General features: G+C 29.2%; 1 protein-coding gene across 2 annotated transcripts in view; it reads left to right on the top strand.

The window, feature by feature from the left end:
• Positions 1–25,835, top strand: part of LOC129965933 (fibropellin-1-like) — a 201,340-nt gene that overhangs the window by 146,162 nt on the left and 29,343 nt on the right. For both annotated transcript variants that reach the window (XM_056080225.1, XM_056080226.1), the window contains exons 2-4: positions 6,718–6,818; positions 17,268–17,446; positions 19,734–19,867. In XM_056080225.1, the coding sequence (XP_055936200.1) occupies positions 6,718–6,818; positions 17,268–17,446; positions 19,734–19,867 (414 nt within the window). The remainder of the gene's footprint in view (positions 1–6,717; positions 6,819–17,267; positions 17,447–19,733; positions 19,868–25,835) is intronic.

The following is a 25,835-nucleotide window of genomic DNA, read 5'->3' as shown; positions in this document are numbered from 1 at the left end:
ATAATTTAATCTTCAATTAAATAATTAATCTTAGAGTTATTATCATATATTTTGAAGATTTCTGCAAAAGAAATGTATTAAGAAAATGTAATTAGTATTAATTAATTTCATTTAGAGAAATCGGGTTGTCTCCTTTTCCCAAGAATATCTGTTCTTCCTAAATCACACATTATATAAATAAAAATAATTAATAATGTTTCTTATTATTTGAAATGTTCTGTTAATTATTGTTCATTAATAAAATAAATTTCTATATTCATCTTTCGCAGACTGAAAAATAGATCTCTTTGCTGGTATTCATCATAAATGTAATATTATATTATATTATATATAAATTTTTCATAATTAAAGTTGCATAAACTGACGTTTTTATTTTTTTATTTTATTCCTTTGATATTAAAACATTTAACTTTTAATATTTAGAAAAGAAATTTTACAGGTTAAAAATTATTGAATTGAAGCATGATTAAAAAATAAATTTTAAATGCTACTAATAATATCCTTTAGAATTTAATTTATCAAACTGAAATGAAATAATAAAATTATAATATAACTTCAAGCAGAGTGATTTTTGTAGAATATTTTTTTTTCTAAAGATCTTGAATTCATGTCTCGACAATACAATTACATACAGATAACAGTAGGTAAATTAAAATATTTCAAAAAAATAAATTACGTCTAAATTAGTTATAAGGTAAAATAATTAATAATAAGAGAAATTCTTTGTGGGGGCGTTAATTTACAGATTGAATATGAAGTTAGAAAAAATTTCGCAGTGTAACTTCCAATTTGAACAGCAGGATAAGAAAAAAAAATGAATTAACCCTAGTAACAGAAATATATACAATAGAGCTTTCAGTTTGGGAAATTCGAAAATCACTATGTGTCTTTCCATGACTTTTCTGATTTATGCTATCTATATAACAATGATAGTAATAGTACCTTATTCTATAAAGAAAATAAACATCATAGTAAAGAAGGACTGAAATAAAGTGAAACACAAACGTAATTTGGTTACCAAGCTATATATAAGAGGTCGTTGCGTGGTAATTACTTCTTTAAATAAATTCCGTTTTCATCAATCCTAATATAGATTGGAAAAACAAATATACTGAAACGAAGGACAACAAATCCTGTTTTGTAACCCGTTAGAAAAAAAACAATTATGCTTCTGAAACTTTTCGAAAAGAAAAACAGTACTGGATTATTAAATATTACAAATGGATGAAATATCTTATTGTCAAAATACTTTTTACCTGTCGTCTGTGTGACTGTATATAAGCTACAATGCATTAAAAATAAAAAATAAAATCTACTTTCAAAGCACAAGGTTGATAAAAATGTCAAATAATGTTTAAAATTATAAGAAAATATTTTTTAAAAAATATTCCGACTTCTTCACTGAAATGCAGCGCAAAGTTTTATGCCCGATTTATTCATTTTTATACCTTTTTTTAAAAATTATCTTTAGTAAAAATAGCGATTAAATAATAAAATATATTTAATATTACTGAGACACGCGTGTGTGAAAACTCAATTATTAAGTAAAGAAAAACATTATTAGTTTTCATTTCGGAATTTTTGTAATTATTTCCCGGCCAAAATATTCTCCGAAGTCGTGGAAAAAACTATCATTTAAAATAAATTTAATTAATATTCTAATTTAAATCATTTTTAACTCTGAAATAAATTCTAAATTTTATAATTTAATATCTCTGGCTCAAACAGTTTACAGTATTTTGAACGATTTTTACATCACGATGAAGCATCGTGCACTTTACAAATACTACTCGGAATACTAACCTTATCTCGTTAAAACAACTCCAGATATTTATATAATGTTACTGGATAAAATTTTCCGATTCTAATTCTTCCTTCGCATGTAAATATTTTAGGGCACTCATACGCCAAAACATATTTGCTATTACATATTTACAAATGTACAAGTTTCTAACGAACTTTCTGAAAACCCATCTTAAAAATGCTACTCTTTCGCACAACCTTTATACTTTGTGCGAAAGCCCACTTAACGAAAACTAAATAACTCCCTTTTCAACTCAGTCTTCAATATTTTCACTCCCAGCCAAATATTTACTTTAAATGCAGAAAGCTTTGTTGTTTCTACAGATTGCTTGGGCCCATCTCCAACTCCACTATCCGAGATCAATATACTTTCCCCATAAATCAATTCTGTCTTCGCGATGCCCAAACACATCTCCCACTTTCTTTTCCCACTTACATTTTCTCTCCAACTAAACGGCTTCATTCAAAACTATTGTGCCGCTCTGAAGATCCAGCGATGAACCGACTAATGACTATCTCCCCAACTTGCAAATTGAGTGAATCTAATGAGGGGGCCCCTCATCTTCATTAGTTGCCTAGCTCCCTCGTTCGTCCCTAATGAACTTTAATTAAAAATTTCTCCCCTTTAAAGGTAAACTAGTCCACTTTGCTTCCAAAAGATTGTCTTTCTTTTTGAAAGATTTATTTTATTAACTATTCAGTTCAGTGCTCAGGTTCTATGACCTAAGGTGATGGATGCTGAGGTCACTCTTCAGGGCGGATCTTGTATCGAGACCCCACCCTTGCCATAGAGGGCCAACGCCCTAATAAGATATTAATTGGCGTCCACCACCCGATGACAGCGATGATTAGAAGAGGACAGAGAGGTAATGAAAGGGAATGGACCATTAAAGTGATAAATTGGTACATTTTCAAGCCCAGTCTTATGTGTCCCGATCAGCATTTAGGCGTAAACTTCATGCGAAATTAAATATGAAGTTCTCTTTAATCTGCAAGGATAAAAGATGAAAAAATAACCCTTTTCCCTTTTTTTATTCGCTCTTTATATGTAGATTTTATATCGCACATTATGATTCACGGTGGAATTAATCAAAGGAACGCCGAATGCGTCATATTCAGCGTCGGTTGTTAATGATCTGTTTAGGATTGGGAATTTACAGTTGATCTTGACTGTTAATCTTAGGGGAATATCGTAAATACAGTATAATCAGAGATAAATTATTGTAAGTACATTGAACAAAATCAGGCAATGTACCATCATGCCTATTTATTGTATAGATCTTAAGACAATTCTTTTGTATTTAATTAATCCATATATTGACAGAAAATTTATCATTTGGCACTTGGAGTTATAAAATGAATAAATTAAATAAATTAACTTTATACAAATATCTCTTTAGCTTTGGGAAGCGTAGATATACACGTGATGCCGTTTATTCTTGCTTTTTATTTTATTTATTGAAATACTCCTGAGTTTCCTCGTGTTGGACGCTTAAGTACTTTAAGAAAATTTGAAGTCTCATAAAAAATCATTTGAAGTATACTAAATTTGGTTATAATGTTTAAAGCTAGATTTAAAAAAAATTATGAATTTTGAACTTTATCGAGTAAATTAGAATGATTTTTCAATACTTTAGAAGGAAATCACGAATATAAAACAAAGCAAAATGGCACAGAAATATAATAGGTCCAAATCCAGTTACAAGAGATAGTTGTGACAGTAGAGTATGATAGAGTAACAGTAGTAGAGTATGATAGAGTAACAGTAGTAGAGTACAGTAGAGTTACGGTACAGATAAGTACAGTAGAGTTACAGTACAAATAAGTACAGTAGAGTTACAGTACAAATAAGTACAGTAGAGTTACAGTACAAATAAGTACAGTAGAGTTACAGTACAAATAAGTACAGTAGAGTTACAGTACAAATAAGTACAGTAGAGTTACAGTGCAAATAAGTACAGTAGAGTTACAGTACAAATAAGTACAGTAGAGTTACAGTACAAATAATTACAGTACAGATAAGTACAATAGAGTTATAGTACAGATAAGTACTGTAGAGTTATAGTACAGATAAGTACTGTAGAGTTATAGTACAGATAAGTACTGTAGAGTTATAGTACAGATAAGTATTGTAGAGTTATAGTACAGATAAGTATTGTAGAGTTATAGTACAGATAAGTATTGTAGAGTTATAGTACAGATAAGTACTGTAGAGTTATAGTACAGATAAGTACAGTAGAGTTATAGTACAGATAAGTACAGTAGAGTTATAGTACAGATAAGTACAGTAGAGTTATAGTACAGATAAGTACAGTAGAGTTATAGTACAGATAAGTACAGTAGAGTTATAGTACAGATAAGTACAGTAGAGTTATAGTACAGATAAGTACAGTAGAGTTGTGACAAAGAGCAGGTTGATTTTCTAGCTAATTGGAACTTTTTCACAATCGAAATTTCATTTCAAACGGAAAAGTAATGCCTGAGTGGTGGTGTTAGAAAACCCATGAGCAACGAGATAATAACAATTCAACATCAGTCTTTGATTAATGTTGTGGGGCATTATTTGATCCAATTTCTGACTATATATCTGTAGATGAAAATCTATTAATTTTAAAAAGAAGTGGTCTGAAACAGTTACGATTCGGCAATTATCCAGAAAATAACCGGACAACACCAGCTGTCCAGTTATTCATCGATATATCTATTCCATAAATGTCGTGCGTTTCATTTATGATTTTATGTTTCTAACAAAATCGATTTATCTGATCTGAATTCTTTAAAAATATCTCGTTTTTATCACATATGGCCGAACATTTTTTCCGAACTGTTATATTTCATGAGTTTTCATTATAATTTATTTATCCTTTTTCTGTACATTTTCTCTAAAACATAAAACTAGAAAAAACTGTTTTGATGAAGTAAATCTTTGTTGGTAATGCATTATTAAAAATCTAATATAAATATATAGGTGCCTCACAGAAAATTATGAGTTTTTAAACATCTGTCTTTAAAAGGAAAACAACACCTGTATTATTATAAGGAAGCTAAGGACATTTTCTTTTTTTACGACAATATTTAATGTATATACAATGAAATTCTTTGCAGAGCCATTAAAACATTTTTAATGAGTCAAAAAAGCATTTAGAAAGTTCATGAGTAACACGATTTTAGTTTTGTCTTCGTGACAAGTTGGATAACATTGTTATTATTTGTTTCAAGTCGTGTTTTAACACTCTTGCCTTTTTTTTTTTTAATTAAAGAACAAACAATCTTTTTTGTTCCGTTGCTTTATCTATGAAAAAAATGTTTTCTTAGATAAAATAAATAAAAGACGAAAACATAAAAGTCGATTTTAACGTCATACATGTTTCTGTCTGCCGTATTTTTTGTAAATTGCACTCTGCATAAAAGTTGCCAGTATCCTACTGGCTGCTACTTTGGAACAACAGAGCAACTGAATTTTGCTCCTAATAACCTCTTTATTAGTACGTGTTTATTAACGAATGAATTTACAAAATTTTAATTGGAGTTTTAACTTGAATGATATTCTGACGTTTTCCACAATTACTGCGGAGCGTATAACGGAACAAAAACCAGTTATGTTTCACTTTAAAATTCTACACACATTTTCAGTGATAACAATTTTAGTTCCGTGAATTTTTCTTCAATTAAAATTAATTTTTTTTTCAAAATTATGTCAAGAACAATTTGTAGCATTGAATTTTATTATTATAATGAAAATAAAATCAGTTTTATTACTTCTTCAACTATTTGCCTCACTTGTTTGTAAGTGTTACCAATATGGTAAAAAATGCTTTTATATGACATTAATTTCATAACATAGAATATATCTGAATATTAGATTGTTTTTAACATAGAATTGTTTATAGGATGAAACTCTTTCTATTAATTGCACAATGCGAAAATGTCTGAATACATTCTAACAGATAGTACAATCCATATAAATGAATCAACCTAAAACCAGTACAATGGTTTGAATTAATATTATATATATATAATTTTGCACAAGCGTGGCCGAAGAAGAAATTTTAGAAATTTTAACTTCAATTTATTTCTTAATGCGAATCATATTAAGTACACGAAAAAATCCTTAAGACATCAGATTACATTTCGATACGAGAGCAAAAGGGATCGAAATGTTTCCCTTCAGTGATTTTACTATAAGATTCTGATAGGGAATACTTTGCCATGTGTCGATTTTGGCAAGGGAATCTTAGGTATCTTTGAAAAGCACGTGTGAATGCTACAGATTTTTATCCCTTTATTCCTGATGTGTTTACTGCGGAATCAGTCATTTCATTTAGCAGGTTTTAGAATTAAATAAATAAATAAGTGGGAATTAAATCAAAAATAAAGAGAAAATTTTAGAATAAAGTTAACATATGCTAAATTAAAATAATATAGAAATTAGTTAGGACTTAAATTAGATTAAAAATATCATTACACACACACGGGCTTATTGGGAGTTGCAATTTGTCAAAATCAAATGCCTGTTTACTGATGCGTTTTAGAAGAGTGCTAGCTCAATATTATTTGATCACTTTTCAAAGTCATGATATCCGCTCCAAATATGTTTTAGGGAGTTTGAATTAATTTAAGCAACATGGAAATCTGTTAGTTCTAGTAAACTTATGCTATCGGGCCATTCCAATGATTGCAAAAACGACACTTTTTAAAACCTTTTTTTACGAATTAAACTTAAAAAAAAATACAATACTTATCTTAAAAATTAAATATTCAGAATAGATACTTTATACAAAGAGAAAAAAAGTACTTGCTAACTCACTTAGAAGTTTTTCAAAGCTTAATTTTTTTCATTCAACTTCGATGTGATATATGCTTTCTTTTTCACTTGTTAGATTGCAAACTTAATATATTTGTTGTTTCTTTCAGGCTGCTTGCTATTCCGGAGTGAAGTGTTTCAATCAGACAGAGAAGAATAAAGAAGTTTCCACTACTATTTCCGTTGTTGTGCAGACCGGGGACGAAATACAGTAAGGAATGAATATTCATTCGCCGCTATTTATTTTTTCGTTTGCATTCATTCTGTAGAAAGCATCTTTTCGTGAATTATTCATAAGTAGACGCACCTTTCGGATTTATCAGCAGTGAATTTGCATAAAGTTATGTTAGTACTGTATTAGAAAATTAGCTAAAACAAAATATTAAAAGGGCAATGTATTTTATCATATTTTTTAGCAAGTTTTATAATTAAAAGTGAAAAGTGAATGGAAAGTAATTAAAGAAGCCAGTATCTGTATATATTACGATAAATTAATAGGCATAGAACAAACTTTCAGTGACGTTTTTTTCTATTTCGTGATACAACAGATTTCATCATATATTGTTCTTTATCGTGAACACGACTGCATTGATTTTCGCATTTTTCTTGCATTTTTTATTTTTAAAAGTTTTTATTCATAATCAAACAGCAATAATTTTACAATACATTTTTTGTTGTACATACAGATTTTGACGAAACTCCACGTTTTAGGCATTCCAAAGTTCGAAAATACATTTTGGAAAATATCAGTACATCTATAATATAGATAATTCAAAAAAGCTTTGAGCTAAAGGATGAAATTTGGTATAAGATCTTTGCACCGAATTTGCAGCTTTATATAAAATTTTGAGTGAAATCTCTTCAGAGGAAGTCCGTATGTCTGACTATAGGAATATAAATTATTATGATAACTATTAAACAAAGTGCGCTAGATAGATAACATTCGGAACACATATTTAACATCAAAACTGCAGACATCTTTCAAAGTTTGAGTCAAAAGCAACAAAGGGTTGACCTTCTGTCGATCTCTATTTACAGAAACATGCAAACGCGATAGTTAAAAAAAATTCAACGACTTAAACATATCAAATTAGATATGGAATTTTATGACTACAAATGTAGTTTTGTGTCAAATCCTTGTTTCAGTTGACTGGGAAAAATGTGTCTGAAGTACAAATTCGGTTTTCGGATGCTACTAACCGCATGCCAGGGAATGATCGCCAAAACACTCGCCAAGGAGGACAAGATAGATTAGGCAAATAAATGCAAAATTCACGCTAAAAGTTAATATTTCGTAACTATTGTAAGCCAATGTTCTCTAGGAAGACAAGTTTATAAGAGAGTATGCAGAAAAGTTTTGAAGACACCACTCCAATCGATTATTTTGTGACGCCTTTTACATATAGAATTAACAGTCGACTTGTATCGCAGCCCGTCTCCTTTAAACGTTTCATGGCATTTAAAATAGTCTCCCATGACTCATGCTATGCTTCTGAGAAATATTTACGGTACACGCATTTTAACTGAATAATTCTGAAAGACTTGATCAGAAACATTAACTTACATCTCCGTGGAGCTATCTTTCTTACAGTTGCGCCTAGAGAATCTGTATTTAAAAAATACGGCTAAACTTTGATATACAGTCATTTGGCGCCTTGCGAGTTTGGCAGATTTTCGGTGACGCTTTTACTGCCGTTCGCGCCACATTTGGCCATTTCGCTAAAATTTGGCGATAAACTATTTGGTGAAAATGACTGTATATCAAAGCTGTTCCCAAAATGCATGAAATTCGAGAGATTACTATATGGGTGAAATGAGTTGAGGCGTCTGAAGAAAAGATTTTGCAAAACGATTAGACGATCTGCTTATGGTGTGAAAATTTTTGAAATCCAGGAAATAAATTTCATTTTATGTTTTCTGTTCTTTTCAAGTAAACGTCAAAGGTGATTTTAATGCTAATTGAAGGAAACTTACGCTTATATAACTGATGTTTCTCTTACGCATCTTGCTCTGTCTTTGAGATTGAAATGCCGACTCCAAATTCTGTCTCTATGTGACTCTGTAAAATTGTTACTCTTTTTGTTGCTTCAAAATATTTTTACATTATTATCTTTAAAATCCTTTTTAAGAGAATTTTTAATGAGATCTCATAATTTTATTTAAAAAGTATGTAGTAAAGCATTTTACATTTCTGTCAAAAACAACCGTTAACTAGCATGATATTTATAAGTAAATTATGCTCTGAATAAAATAGGATTTTTCATTTCTGTTGAATTCAAATAGGTTATAAATCCTTTCAGAGGAAAAAAAATAGCAATAACATTTTTTTTTATATTCAAAACTAATCTATTCCAGGACCGTCTCAACCAAACTGAATTATATATTTCGAATAAAATTTTCAATGAATAAAAATAGTTTAAACAAAATCTTTTATTTATTTCCAATTCAAACCAGAAAATAAGTAATTTCTCACAAAAAGAAATTGCGATGTTTCTTCTTTTTATTAGACACTAATTTACTCCAGATCATTTCAACAAGACTAGATTACAAATTAATGGGAAAGAATTCAGATAAAAGCACTTCTTCCACGGTTCCTAATGTCCTGTGTAGCAGAATGGTCAAAGTAATTCTGCAACTTCAATTTGCAATTCAAATCGCTTCGTTCGTTTCTTCCAATACCCCTTCGAACATTCAAATTTCAAGTTTGAGAAGAAGAGAACAAAATAAAACAAAAAAAGTTCTCATCGCACTTCTTAATCGACCAATAGTGGTTGCTTCATTTTTGTCATGCAAACGACCGACAACCCTATTTCACTCAAAAATTCTCTACCCTCTCAACTACCTCCTCAGACGACCCCCTCCTCCAATGTAATTAAGCATCAACATCGAACGCTTCTGTATCCCTTTCTGCAGTAAGCCGATGCGCTTTTCTTGCTGCGTTTGGTGTCATTAGCGTCGACGTTAAAAGGTGGCGTCTAAATCATAGCTTAACGACACTCCACTTCGCTCGGGTTAACTCTTCCTTCCAGTTTATTAGCTCGACATCCATTCCGCTATTTTTAAGTCTTCGACTTAACTATTTAATCAGGTGCTGGACTCAGCAAAATAAAGTTTGAGGGCATCATTATCTGCTCAGTAGCAAGTTTTTACCCCTTCCCCCCTTTCCAATTATTATTATTATTTTTTTTGTCATATAGATGATGACTACAAGATCTAATGTTTTGGAGGAAAATTCAAAATTTGCTGTTTCCGGCGATGAAAAAGCAGATTAGCTAATGTTTGACTTGTCTACAAGCTGAAAAATACTTTTAAAAAATCCTAGTATATCTACAAAGTTCTTTTTAGGGAATATTGTTTTGAGTCATTCGAAGTTTGGAAATATTTGTTATAAGGCATATACCCGAAAGCAAATTAAACTGTTACTTTCCCGTTTATGAAATAAACAAAGAACTGATTTATCTGTATGCTTTCGGTCTTTGTCTTCTTATGGATATGAGTGCAATATTGCTAAAATCCAATCAGATAAATTGGCGAAATTAGATAAATAATACTCATTAAACAAAAAAATGTCTATAAATTGACAGAATATGGATATATTTTGGTTTCTTGGTGAGATTTTTTGGCGAACTGGCGAAAGGCATTTTTTGAAAATTCTTGAGTCTAAAAGTATATAAAAGTTGAACAATAAACGCCGTAAAAGAAGCTACTGTTGTGATTTCATTGAGTAAATATGGCACATGATCTTCGGTGTTTTGAGCCCGGCAAAACTGCCGAATTTGGTTGAGAATATGAGATCGTTTACTTAATCATTTTGAGCTCTTCTATTTTCTGTGAGTGAAGTAGTATATTGCCACTGTAATTAAACTAAAGTTAGTAAAGCCAAGACTGGATTTTTGGCTTTAGCACTTGTAAATGTTTATTTATACCGAATGTCAGCAAATTACACTTAATTCAAATCACGAACCCATCCATATAATAAAAAAATATTTATTAGCAATTGATATAAATCAAAATTATTCCAATTTAAGCAATGAATGCTATCTTAAATAAATAAATGTTCACTTCTTGTTTTGATGTTAAATGTTAAGTCCATATCTTGTATTTCGTTTTAAGTTAATTTAAAAATTATACGATGTGTCTATAAAATAACTTAAAGGACTTGAAGCTCAAATGTGAAAAACTCTTGTCTACTAATTATTTGAACTATAAGGTTTAAGAATAGTTTTGAACACGAAAAGCAAAATAGTGTTATACACGCAATTGCCAAATCAATTAGCTAAAAGATTGATAGAAGTGACAATTCGTAATACAAATTTTATTTTTGCCTTTCTAATGCGTCTGATCCAATAAGCTGGAACCCAGAATAATGAAATACAGGTGCATGAAATCTAGCGTATTTGTGCAAGATGAAACTCTTCCATTTGTATGATAATGTAATATTAAATTCCACTGTAACGTTTTACAGGCAAGCGGATGATTGATGATGCATTTCTCTGCAAGTGGCTACCGTGTGGTGTAGACTTTTCTTTCTGGGAGTTTTGGTTATGGAGCTATCTGAATAGTGAGGCTTACTGAGGGAAGCTTAATATCGCTTTCCTGAGGAATCGCATAATGTTGGAAGTCAGAGAAATCAATATTAAATCGGTGAATTAGCAAAATAAGTTCGACGAAATCAATTTCTACAACACTTGAGGAATCAATTAACTGAACCTCATGGATCAACAATTCCAAAATAAAGTTTACAATAAAGTTATGATATCTGTAAATCCTGATGAACGAACAACATAAAATTGTACTTAATACTTAAAATCACACCTCCATTTCTAGAGCTCATGCCTCCCCTCCTCCCCAATTTGATACACATGTAGGTGGATTTTATTAGAAATATTACACTGCAATCAACTGGAACGAAATATACAAATAACAAAATACAAATACATATAACTTAACAAAATAATAAAAACTAGAATGAAAAATATCTGGAGTAAGATAAAACTGAATGAATAAATATGATAATGTGCAGTATGAGTGAAAAAACAAAGCAATTATAAAAATTACTTGAAGTGGATTAACGATATATTATGAATAAAATACGAGGATTATTAAAATATTGCATGGAAAAAATGATTGGGTTAATCTAATTGGAATAATACTCCATGGCCAATTAGGGATATAATCATTTTTATGATTCTTTTTTTGGAAGACGAATTATTAAAGATTCTTTATACCTAAAACTTTCTAGCGAGGATGAGAGCTTTACGATTTGCCATGAAAGAGTTAAAGATTAGGATGTTGTAGTATCATAAAATTGTACTGGTGGTGGCTTTTCTTTCTACTTAAATAGAATTCTTAAGTTCAAGTATTATATATGCAATAAGACAACTTAGTGCCAAGAAAATCCCAAAATCACTGTGGCCAAATAAAATTTGCTATTTATCGCTTTACTACTTGGAATCTATTTAGATTTTAAATATTTATTTCTATCATACAGTTTCCGCTTTCGGAAACTGTTGCATTTAATACTATCTTATTTTTAAAATATATATGTATGTATAATTCGATGTCATTAAACTTGAGGACGAGATTGTAAATATAAGTAGATATATTGTGAATGGCGCCTTCATATTTGATTGAAGTTTTCTGAGTATATTCACTGTGGTTTTTGCTAAAATAATCAAGCAGATGTTAACATAAGTGAGCAAGACTGAAATTTTATTAGCTCGCTGTAAACGATGCCGGAGAACGAAAATGACGCAGGCGAATTTAAATTAATGGTAATTAAATTAAATGAATTGGTAAAAACGTTTTTTTAAACCTAAAATGATAATGTTTCGATAAAACTCTGGAGTTGAAAAAACCTCTTCTATTTGAACCATGGCACGTAGATTAAATTTGAATACATTTTATACAAAAATGTTTTTTAGAATCTTTTCAGTTCCACACGCTATTTTGTTATCTATTTTCTATACAGTAATATTAATAAGTATTCTACTTTAGAAACAATTTTGGCTTCGAATAGCAGCAGTTCAACTATCATAGACTTTCTGGGAATCAGTTCATCTTGAGAAAAAATGCTAAATGTGATTACCGTATTAAACATTTTTATACCTATCTGAAGCCTAAATAACATTGGATATAAAATGAGTTAACAAAAAAACTCGATACACCTGAATTCAAAAATGAATAAACATTTTTTTTAACCCTAGAATACATGTAATTTCACTATTTTACAATATATATATGTTTTGAGTTGCTACATATAATTTAGAGAAATTATTAAAAACATTTTAAATTTTTTTTTCTGAAAATGATAAGAAAGAAACTAAAATGAGTGAAATGGCAACATTATGAATTGACCGATATCCCAGTGATACAAATCACTTTATAAAAATTTTGAAATAAATATAAAAATCTTTTTACGAATATATTTTCTGCAAATAAATGACAGTATTTTTAATGGCAGAAGTATTGGTACAATAGCTTTCATAGTATTTTTTCAAGTTTCTAGTTTAAATCTAATTCTAATATCGCTATTGCCATATATAGGTCTTTTCTATATATTTTTAACAATAGGAAATTAAAAAAGTATTCCCAAACATTCACTGTTGCCATATGACGCTTATAAATGGAAATAAAAACTTGTTGTCAAATGGCAACATGATGCATTGTAAGGTTAATTAGTCATAACATTTCAAAAGTATAAGTGGCAGAACCAATTCTACTGGAACAAATCACTGCTTAATTATTAGCACTTCTCAGCTGTCAAGAAATTATAAGTCGAGATTACTTATTAGATTCCCTCTTATCTGCAAAATGGATCAATTTTAATTACAGAAAGACACAAATCAGAGTTTCAATACATTCAGTAAAGGCCGTTCTTAATCTTAAATTATCACTGCAGCATTAATGCGGAAATAAGTCGGCTTAAGATTTCCGAAGGTTTGAATGCTTAACTATATCTTATCTAGAGGGTCGAATGGCGATGGAATTCAACTCTCGTGAATTCTCGCAGTAGAAATTGGATCCAGAGGCCATCAAAGCATTACAGGGGATTTCAAACCTCATTACACCCGCATCCTCGTGAGTTAAGAGAGGAATCGTGATTTGCAGCTGATGATTATTTGAGTGTAACCAATGACATATCACCTTAGGCACTTTCGCGACTAAACTGGTTGGATGTAATGTAATAAATTAATATCTGCCCCGCAGATTCGCGTCAAATATGCCTCTGGGTTGCATGATTGTTCTGGTTGGATCTAAATGGTAAATGGACTTAGTTTTAATCTAGTTATAAGTGCAGGTACCTTGGATTTAATAATTCAATCGAGAGGTAAATGGATAAAAGCTAGCTTATAGCAATTCAATAAAACTTTAATACCACGTAGTGTTTTTGTTTTTAAACAATTGTACAAAAAAGATATTTGTTTGAACATTCTTTCAAAAATCAGATCTCATTTTTTGAAAGTTCTAATCCCAATTTATGAGCATTTGACTTGAAGTATGTGACAGAGAGGAAAAGTGTATGACATCTTTGTTGACTAGGAAAAATAGCACCTTAGTAGGAAATTTGACATATTTCTAATATACGGAAACAAACTGCTTTTCTAGAGAGTTATTCAAGGAGTATAGATCTATATTTGTATTTCATTTGGACGCAAAGTTGTTTGAATTCCTTAGTTTATTTGCTGATTTTTATTTATTATTTGATTTATTATATTTATTGATTATTTGATAAAAAAATTACTCCTTGTATAATCCAGAGTTGTCGAGTGCCATTTTATGTAAGATGTCAGGATTCTGCCAAGAATGATTGCATTCCCATGTTTAGTTAGAGATTTTCAGATTACACTAAAAATGCCAAGACAATAGAATTACGTGGCGATTTCCAGATTACGCCAAGAACTCCAAGCTCCATTATACATCATTTGTCAAGATTTTGCCCAGTTGATTGGCGACTGTTTGCATTCTTAAGGCGAATGGTTGCGGGAGCCTTTAAAGTAAACAAATAGCAATATTTAATAGACATTTTTAATAATCAATAATCACGTTGAGCCAACTGGTCTCCAAAGGCGGCAAGTTTACTTATTAAGGATATATATGTATATATTTTTAGTGTTAAATGCACGAGTTGTTTTACATATTTGACAGTATGTTTACACCTTTATCTCCCAATCCTGCCACCCAAAAGTTTGTCTAACTAGGCTAGCAAATACATTTTAAAACTATTCAGAATTTAAAGTATATTGAGAAACTTTAGGACCGACTTAGTCATATCTTAAGATTTAATCTGGTGTGTGTAGGATTTATCTCGAGATAAGTCCGAATCTTTCCGGTTCGGTATTCTTAATTCATGAGCTCCACTGCTCTCTCCGAGACATCAGTATAATTCCGAAGGGTTTCATTCTTGTCAAGGAGCTTATAGGCGGAACATAAAAGGTAAACTGACATGATCCAGACCATTCTTGTTTTTTTCTTTATATGTCGGATGGTAGAATTGCTTTGTAGTAGGAATGAAATAAATACACTTATTTTAACTCTGAGGTATCTGATTTTCTTAAAAAAATAGTTATAAAATGTGCTTTTATTTTAATTATGTGAATAAATTATGGAAAGTTGCTTTAAAAAATGATACTTTGCTTTAAGTACGGTTTACATCTAAGAAACAATTAGTTGGTAAAGGTAAATTTTACTTTTATTGAATAAAAGATTTGAGATATTGATAAATATAAACTTAAATACCTTACTTTTAATTCAACTTTTCAATTACGAATTATACAATAAAAATAAACTAAACACTTAGTAACATGCAAACCATATGAATTTATTTACTTTTCTTCTTTTGTCAGCAGATATATCCAAATTGTTAATTAATCTAAACCATTTGTTCCTAAAATAATTCGAATTCAGGTATTTTAGAATACTGTTTCCCTTTTAAACATAAAAAAAAATCCTACTTCCTCCCTCAAAAATCTCATTGACAACCCTTGATATTGAATAGTTTAGACTCGAAAGAGGACCTCTAATAGCTGATGGCTAAAGCAAATGTATGCTCAGATATCATTTCTGTGTTCTCAGAAAGCCTCTCTGTCCTTCAAACCCATCTGGGCGAGCATCTCTAACGAACAAAGCGCGAGCCGCCGGTATTCAAATAATCACATTTAATGAAAAGGCAACGAAATTTCGAATAGTTTCGTTGAATTGACCTAGGGGTTTTTCATTACTGATAAATAAAATTTTTAGTACGTATCGTATTGCAATAATACTTACAGCAATACTTATAATATGATAATCTGAAAATTTCTGCATATCTTCTATATATTGTATAAATATAATACCTTGCACAAATTGAGATTTCATAAAGTTAAGCCAATAGCATTGATTGTAATCCACTGAAATAGCATTGATAGTAATCCATTGGCATCGGTGATAGTAATCCTCTGAAATAGCATTGATTGTAATCCATTGACATCGGTGATTGTAATTCACTGAAATCCTGTGCTCCGTCAAAATCCATGTCACTGGTGTGTTGAGTTGTGAACAAGATACGTGTTTGCATCGGATCTTAAGACACGGGGTTTATACTTTTAGAAGAAAGAAAAGAATGAGAGTCCGTATAAGAGCCATTCAATTCAAAAGGTTTAAAAAAGAGGGATGATTTTCATTAATATATAATTCCGTAATTTGGAAAAGTAGAAGCATTATTCAAAATAAATGAATACTTGAAATATTACGATCATAAAGTTTTTCATTACAAAATTTTTATTGTTTTTACATTTGAAACGTCGCGAGTCGTTAGATTTACTGGAAGATAAAAAATATCGCAACATATGGTAAAATTCTACTGAACTTGACCACCAAAGGTGCAATAGCCTCATGTTCGTCATTATATGCAATAGTCATTACAAATTTTATATCGTTTTTTCATTTGAAAAATCGCGAGTTCGATATTTTACTCGAAGATAAAAATGTCGTATTATGTTATAAAATTTTGTTGTTCTTAATCACGGATGACGTATTTTTCTCATGATAAATTTCCAGTTTTGAGACTTGATTTTGTCGATGTTTCGTAGTATGTATGAAAAAAAATTTTGCATTAGCATAAAAAAGCGATACATTTCCTGCACGACGATGGTAGTTTGTGAAAGTAAAGTCATCATTATTTAAACTAAATATTCCTTCATTAATTTAGTAGCAGCGCGAACTTGTAGTTTTTTTTTGGATACTTTTCAAAATTAAAGATAATAACTTACGTTCTTGTGGATAAAATTAGCTTATTTGTCAATATTAGGGGCTTAATAAATTAGCAGAAACCAGGGAAAGTTTTATTTTGAAAGCTGATAAGGTGTTACAGCATTTCCCATGCCACTTTTCTGTACTGAGCCCCTTCACAAAATTCAGGTGTTTATTTTTAAGAATGTACTTATTTTTATTTACTATTTTACTCCTTTTTATAGATGTTTTCATAATAAATATATAATTTTTAAATAAAAATAAAAACGGCAACGATTCAGATGCAACTTATAAGAATATGGATTTTTATTTTGAGAATACGTGTCGCTTTCACTTTTTAATTATATAACTCACTTAAAGTAATTTGGAAAACATTTTTTTTTACCTTTCACTATGCACGATTAACAGATTTGTTTTCTATTCTTTCCAGGCTTTTGATTGACCTTGATGAAACAACTGAGAATCACACTACCCAACTTGCATTAGTCACAAAGCCGGAACATTTTTCCAAATGCCAATTTGAGCATCAAAAGATTATAATGACTTCGGATATGAAAAATTTCACTTTAATGGATTCGGTCTTGCATCCTGGAGAGGTAAATTTGTTAGGTACGTTAATTTAAATACTTTTCTTACTTAGCATATATTATATTTTTTTCTTATGTATGTTGTGTTGGTTAATAAATTATTTTGGATTAATTTCTGATACGAACTTTCCTTACTTGGGCACATTCAAGAAATAGTTCCGACTGAATTACATTGAAATTTAGAAATGTTCCTTGATAATATTCATTATAGGGCAAGAAATTTTATAAATGTATAATACATTCACGATTTTACTAAATATAATTATAAATAGGAATTATATAAAAACTTATATTAAATATAAAAAATTGAATTTCTCAGCTGTTTTTTTTTACGTGTTTTTGAGCATTTTTCCATTTGGAAGTATCTATCAATATCTTATTGCGAAGAAGTTATTGTTCCACGGTCTGAATAAGTATCCTGAATACGTTGTGTTTTGTAAAAACTGAAAGAAATAATAAGTGATAGATGTTACACATAAGTTTTAATATTTAATTGCGGAAAGTTATATTTTAATATATCATAATTTGAGTTTTATTCTATATCCAATTTCGAAGGTAGGAAAGGATATAAAGAGTCGTCCTTGAAAGGTATTCGAGGATGACCCTTATGATTCTGGATTGAATGGAGATAAAATCCTTTAGTTAAAGTATCGAACTTGTGGCCTTTCCATTCTGTACCATCATGATTATTTTTAAATTTCTTACGTCATCATACAGTGATTACATGGACTATTCTACTCTTTTTGCAAAATATATGTGATGAATAAAAAAAAGCATTATTTATATGCAATTTTTATTTATACTGTCAGAAGATATATGGTGGGGCCATAAAGATTAATCAGCAAAAGATGGACAAAAATCTAAATAGAAAAAAAAAATGTTTTAGCAATTTCAGTTTATAGTAGAAGGCTTACTCGTGCATTTTTGACTTAATAAAATGCAAACTGCTGCATTATTTTAAGTTTCTGCTCTTACAAGTTTATTGCCTTGGCATTTTACAAAAAATCTCCTTTTTTGTGTTAAAACATCACCTTTTCAGTTTTTTTTTTTAAAATTTTTTTACAGTATTTTGGTGATTAAACAATCGCAGAATGTCAAAAACGTATTAATATTGAACAATCATCACTTCGTAATATCTAGCTTTCAACATTTTTTTTCAATTACGATTATTGGAATATCATATTTTTTTAAGTAATGACTTTTTTCATTTATTCATATTTCTTTTTATATACTAATGTTAGAAAGATGCATCTTAAAATTTGTGAATGGTTAATTCCTACTTTTGGACTAAATTAATATATAAAAAATGATAATATAAGTTTTGCCAAAAATAATGTTAAAATTCAAACTGCAAATTAACTATATGGAGACGATTAAACTAATGTCAAAAATATCTATTAATATTTGTAATCATTACGAAAGAATTAAAACCAAAAATGTATGAAAGATTTTTACAATAATAAAATTTCTAGTTATTCTAAATATTTGGACGCTGAACAGCAATCAAAAAATCTGATTTAAGTGCATTTGAATGTTGATAAATATATGCTCAAGTTCTCTGTAAGAATTTAAAATTGATTCCAATGCCATATACTTGAAAGAAGTATAGTTAATCTAAAATAAGAAATAAAAATGAGTTGTTTAATCTAAATTTCTCAGAAGTTAAAAAAAAAGGAAAAAGATAAGATAAAGAAAATTCTTTTCAATTTTGAAAGAAAAGTTTTACTAAAAAAACGTTTTTGTATTTTTACATTTTTAAGAGTATCCAATATGGAAATCAATTTTTTTTAATAAAAATATTGGATTAAAAATTTTTTATTTCTATTTAAGAAAAAAAAGAACGGAAATAAATGAAAAATAGACACAGAACTGAAAAAGTATAAATAAAATTCTAGAATCAAATTAAATTTAGGTGCTCTAGAAAGGTATTTATTAAAGATGAAGTATTATTTAAAATGCAATGCTTACTAAAAACAGAAATATTTTCAGTGAATTGTAAAAAGAGTTATTCATGAAAAATAAATTTATAATTGGTTATATTTCTACGGGGAATAAATTTTAAATTTTTTCTAGTTACCTTGTATGTTTTTTAAGAAATGACATTCAATATTTAAACATCTGAAATAGCAGACGATTTAATGATTTCGCGCATTAAATAATGTTTATAACCATGTTTAATAACCATAAAAGTAAATATTTTTGTGAATATATACAATTTTAAAGTCATACACTGATACTTGTACTTAAAAAGAATGGTCTTAGTGTTTGTTTTTATCTCTTAAAATGTTTGCAAATTTTTATTTTTGCAGTAAAAGTTTCCCGTGACACTGAATGCGATATCTTATGGAGCCTAAAAATAAAAGTGCAAGAGCATGAATGCCTAAAAAATAAAGACCAGATTCTCTGCTCGGGTAAAGGATTCTGTGATAATTTCTCAAACACGGTAAGAAATGACTTTGAAATTCCTTATTACCATATCAGTTATAATTTTTACTGATATTTCTGTAACTCTTTATTATGATTCCTTGTTTTGAGACACATAAGAGCATCTACAGTATTGAAGATATTGCTTTCCATAATAATTAAAATGTATAGATGTATTTGTCAAAAAGTAATTATAATATTGATATATAAAAAATACTATATTTTTATACATTAAAAAAGTCAAATTGCTTATTTTAAAGAGAAGCCATATCTACAGAAACAAATTAATAATTTTGAAGCAGATTAACTGATTTTAAGACACGATTTCAACATTTCGAAGGATGTGATCAAGAACTGTCACTCGTAAAGAAATAAATATTATTTTCTATTTGTACCAAAATATTATTTATATTTAGGCCTGCTAAAACAGTAGATTGTCGTTTCTTTTTTTTATATATAGTTCATTTTTAGATAAATAAGCATCACTCAAAAAGAGTTGGAAACTTTCGAAACTCATCGAAATAGTATTTTTTATTGAACGATCAAAACCTGAAATTCCATGATTAGAAAATTTTATTAATAATATTTACATACTCTTCTTGAGATTACATAAAATATTTCAAATGATAAACGGAAGTCGAGTCAGAAAGGAATAAAAAAATTACGTCCATTAAAAGTAATTAGACATTTCAATAATAAAATTAAATATAAGTAAACATAGCAATATTTTGATAATTTTTAAACCTATTTGGATATTTTAATAATCATAACAGATATCCAAAGTATATGTATTGAATGCAAAACTTTATGTGTTATGTGATTTCTACATTAATATTCTCTTATTACAGACTAAACACCCTCTTTTAAATTTACCTTTCGTTTAAATGTCATTGTTCGAACTCTAACCTATAATTCTTTTCAGATATCCTCAATCAGATTTTAATACATTGAATCGCATAGTGCTTTTAGAACATCTTATTGGTTTCAGAGATTCATAACACTGAGATGATGGTATCTTGGTTTCTTTTCAGATACCTATGTTTTGGGATGATAAATTTAAATTATCTTTAATATTTAATTAAAAGTAATGAATTATTTTGCCATCAATTAACATAAATAGTCACTCCTGTAGCAGACATGAATTCACTTGTTGTTTCACTGTTCCCGTTACATTCTTAGGGTTAAGTTAATCATTTTTCTTTCTTTACACTATTATACACCTGCAGAATATTATATTCTGCGAATGCACATTATTATTCCAATAACATACGAGCTTATTTGTCAGAGTTTTGCAAAGAAATTCTTATGTTTTTGTTCATCACATTTACGATAAATTATCTCCTTGTTGAAAGTTCATCTAATCTCAGTATAGTTTCTGAAATGATTGAAGTTAAAAATTTTCAACTGTCGATTTTTTGGTAATTTTTCATGGAATAAAGTTTGGATCATATCGAATAATCTTTGCTGAACTAACACTTCTTTTATTAGTATTTTTAAGGAAGAATTTAACGTTAATTAATTACTAATTAAGTTAATTTACTAATTAAGGAACATTTCGAACTGGTTTAGAAATTTTATGGTGAAAAATAATGAAATTTTGATCAATAATCGTTGTTATCTTGCGCTTATAAGTCTTTTAACCTGTTAACTGAGTATGACGGAATATTTCAATGCAAAACGAATTGAATATGAGTTAATTACCCTATTAACAGGTTAAAAACATCGAATGAAAAATATATAAAAAATATTAAATCCAAAAAATATTTAATATATGTCTTCTACAGAAAAAAATAAAAAAAATTCATCCGATGAAAATTTTTTTTGGTGAATTTATTCGAAAAAGTTTAGCCTTTGATTAATATTTTGATTCAAGTTTTTTTTGTCTGCTTGCATTTTTATTCTTATAGAAAATAGACGAATGTATATTTAAAAAAAAATCTTCAAGCTTTATTCATTATTAAAGTGAGATGGTATTAATAATTGTTGAGCGAATGAAATTTCAAATTCCAGACTAAATACAAAATTTTTTTGAGCAAACTTCTGATGTATCAATATCACTTTCGGAAGATAATGTAACTTCGGTTGAAAAAAAATTTAAAAAAAACAACATTAAGTACTATTAAATGTCAAAAGTCATCCCCAAACACTTAAGAAATAAAAAAAAGATCAACTAAGGTCCCTGCTCGAAACTATTCTTTATAACTCGTATTATAGTTGTTTAGCCTTTACTTTCGATCTCAGTAAATCTAGATTGAAGTAAAAGCCATTTTGATTTGGAGAAGGGAAATCACATGTGGGCAAACCCTGATTACAAACGTTTATTCTGAAGCGAGAAATGGCTGTAAGTATATTGAATTCTGCTGAGAATAGTTGATAGTCGAGTCGGAATCATATAATCGCATTGTTGCCGAATAACAAATACTTTATTGTAAATTAAAACAGCAGAATGCAACATTAAATTTAATTCACTTGGTAGTAACAATTCTACATTCTACTCGAAGGAGTGCAGATAATTTTAGAATGGAATTTATAAGCTTTTTACTTCATGTAATCGCAATAAAAGTAAAAAGAGCCTTTAACTCTAGTAAGAATAAATTATGTGAAAATTCAAATAATACATATAAGAACAGTTTTAAAAATCAAGTATATGTGCAGTCCATGCTTAATTTCAGAAACAGATAAAAAGAAAGTTAAATATGAAACAAATGATTTTGGCACAAAGCCCGAAAAAGATATATCAATGGTAGTTGGAACTTTTAATTTTGCAGATAAAACAATAAATACGAATGAAAAGTGTATAAATAATAAGATATTCTTATTAGAAAAATGTTACCAAATGAATAACATGTTTAATTTAGTTTAGTTATATTAACGTCCCGTTTTATAACAACACTAGGGCTATTATGGGACAGACCTCGTCATTTTGAACCTCGGTCAGATGATGAGGACAACACCTGAACTAGCAGCCCCTCTCCAAACTTCCACATTACATCAGAGGGAGGGCGTTTGGCCCCGACGGATTTAACGTGCAACAGATCCACTTACACGCGAGTTCTTCTGTGGTATCGGGACTCGAAAATGAAACTTTCCGGTTCCGAAGCCAAGGCCTTGCCACCAGGCCACCAAAAAACATATGATTAATAAAATTTCATGTACTTTCGTCCGAATATACACAATTAAAAATTTTATAAATAATATTCTATAACTAAGAACGAACAAGCGAAAAAAAATCGAAACTTTGGTGACTAGTTTTTCAGCAGCGCATTGTTCTTCAGATTAAATAAAATCCGTTTAATTTATTCAAACATATTTTATTAATTATTATTTATTTTCATCCATTTATCAATTCCAGTTTTCATTTGGCTGCGTGCGATTTTAAGTTACAGTTAAATTACAATTTCATAGGATATGAAAACTTATCGAAACACTTTTCATCAAATTTGATTTGAAATTATCTTTGAAACGCAAAACTTCATTCTGATTTTAAAAAAAAATAAATAAATTAGTAAGAGACGTTACTTTTGATAGAATGCGAAAAATAAACTCAATTAAAAAGAAGATTATAGTAAAAACATTTAATTTAATGAAAAAATTTTTAATGAAAGAAGCATTTTTTTCTAAAACATTCTGAAAACTACGGAAAAGACAGGAAGTAATCTACCATGAACATACTAGCATATATTAATACACATTAGTACATATTATAACAATTAACAAATTTTATAAAAAAATACCCTTTTTAGATATGTTTATTTCAACCATTTTTGTAATGTCATTTGAATGAAGTTAGTCAAAACGACAGTAAAATCGAAAATTCATACAACGACATCGAAAGTTGGTCGATATATACAGGGTGGTCATAATTAAAGTGCAAGCGTTTGAAGGACTGTAAAAGAAAAACTACCTGGATTATATTGAAGAAATTTGGTATATGTTATATTTACAGCATAGGGAAATGAATCAAGCAATTTTTTAAAAAAATTGTTCAAATTTTGTCATACGTGGCGCTTTTTAATGACATTTTATACATTGTAATTATAAAATTTTTCTTTGTTAAGGTGTACGTACACACTTGAAGATTTTTTTTTAAATTTTAACTCAAAAAGTCCAGTTTTTTAACAGTAGGTCATTAATATATGTTTAAACTCATTTCAGTGAGAAAAAAATATTACATTAATTATTAATTAATTAAATAATATTTAATGAGCTAATTAGCCTATTTTTTGAAACATATCTTAAATTCTAATTTGCACAGACACATAATTCTAGATGGAAATGATGCCTAATATTAGTCTTCATGTGTCTCAAACAAGTTATAAAAATATAGTTTTTTTTAAACAATTTTTTCATCAACAATGAATAGAAAAAGTGAGATTTTTTCTTTCATTTTAAATAGCTATAAAACATTATTTCTATAAATATAAATTTGATTGAGGCACAAAACATCCGCTATTTCATACAGATTATTTTGATATATAAATAACTGTATTTGGTTCATTTCTTGTTGAGTTATGATTGTTTGAATGAAGCAACATAGTGGAAAAATACCATTCTTAATAAAATGAGTTTTTAAAACACCGTAACTAGAGTTTTTAATGAAAGCTCTTCAAGAAAAATAATTATAACTCGAGAAATATTTCGAATATTTACAACAACTTGGTATCGTTTGAAAGCTATAGGATCAGACTACATTATTAAGCAAATATATATATATATATATATATATATATATATATATATATATATATATATATATATATATATATATATATATATATATATATATATATATATATATATATATATATATATATATATATATATATATATATATATATATATATTCGACATTTTGAACGATTTTCGTAGTTTGAAGTGTGTACATACACCTTAAATGCGTAATGTATTACAATATTTGTTCAATATGGGATCCTTCAAGTCCTATCAAATGATGTAGACGCAAGACAGCGTGATCCACAGTAGCATCTAATGTTTCCTGCTGAATTTCTAGGACATGTCTAGTAATGCCGCTTCTTAAAGAAACAACAAAGTTAATTTTGTCCAAGTTGACGCGATCTTTTAAATATCCCCACAGCCATAAATCGCAAAGGATTCAAATCAGGTGAACAAGGTGGCCACGCATTTTGGAAACATCTGCTAACTATATGATCCTCACTGAAAGTTTGGTGAAGCAGTTGTGTAACACAATCAGAAAAGTGAGGTGGTGCTCCACCTTGCATTTATATTGTAGAATAGAGGCAGTTTCTGTCTTGCAAAGCAGGGATCACATTATTTTCTAAAATTTGACTGTAACTAGTGCTCGTTACGGTGCAGCAAACTAGCCTTGTTCGTGTAAGATTTTCGACAAAAAAATGGTCCATTAATAAAGTCAGCAGTCATACCACACCAAATTATAACAAATGTTGAATGCACTGGTTTCCCAAAAACAGTATGCTGGTTGGATGAGCCCTATATCCTAAGCTGTGGACGTTGACTTGTTATAAAGTAAAATACGCTTCATCATTCCACAAAATCTTTCGAATCCATCCATCGAAATTCGAAAAAATTTCGAATTTCGATTCGTCTTCTTCAATTTTGGCAAGAATGAAGTTGGTAAAACCAATTCTTTGTTGTGGATCGTCTTGTTGCAAGTGCTGTAAAATTTTAATTTTATATGGATAGCATCTTAAAATGTAGCTCAAGACTTTGCGCGCGGTCGCCCATGGTTTTGTTCAAGTCCTCGCTACACTTTTAGGGCTTACAGGTCGCTGATCCACTAACCCAGAATCAATTACTCTTCTAAGCTATTCCATAACTTCCTGATTCACAAATCTTCTTACTCTAATTCCAGGGAACACTCCGAGTTCTCCTGTAGCTTCAAATTTATTAATCATTTTCTTTAAGCCATTAACAGGCATTGCTTCTTTATGACGGCGATTTTCTTTGAAAGCAGCACTATAATTGCTATTCTTTTGGTAATAACATTT

Source organism: Argiope bruennichi, chromosome 4, assembly GCF_947563725.1.
Source record: "Argiope bruennichi chromosome 4, qqArgBrue1.1, whole genome shotgun sequence".
Lineage (NCBI taxonomy): Eukaryota > Metazoa > Arthropoda > Arachnida > Araneae > Araneidae > Argiope > Argiope bruennichi.
This window is presented reverse-complemented; position numbering and strand designations above follow the sequence as displayed.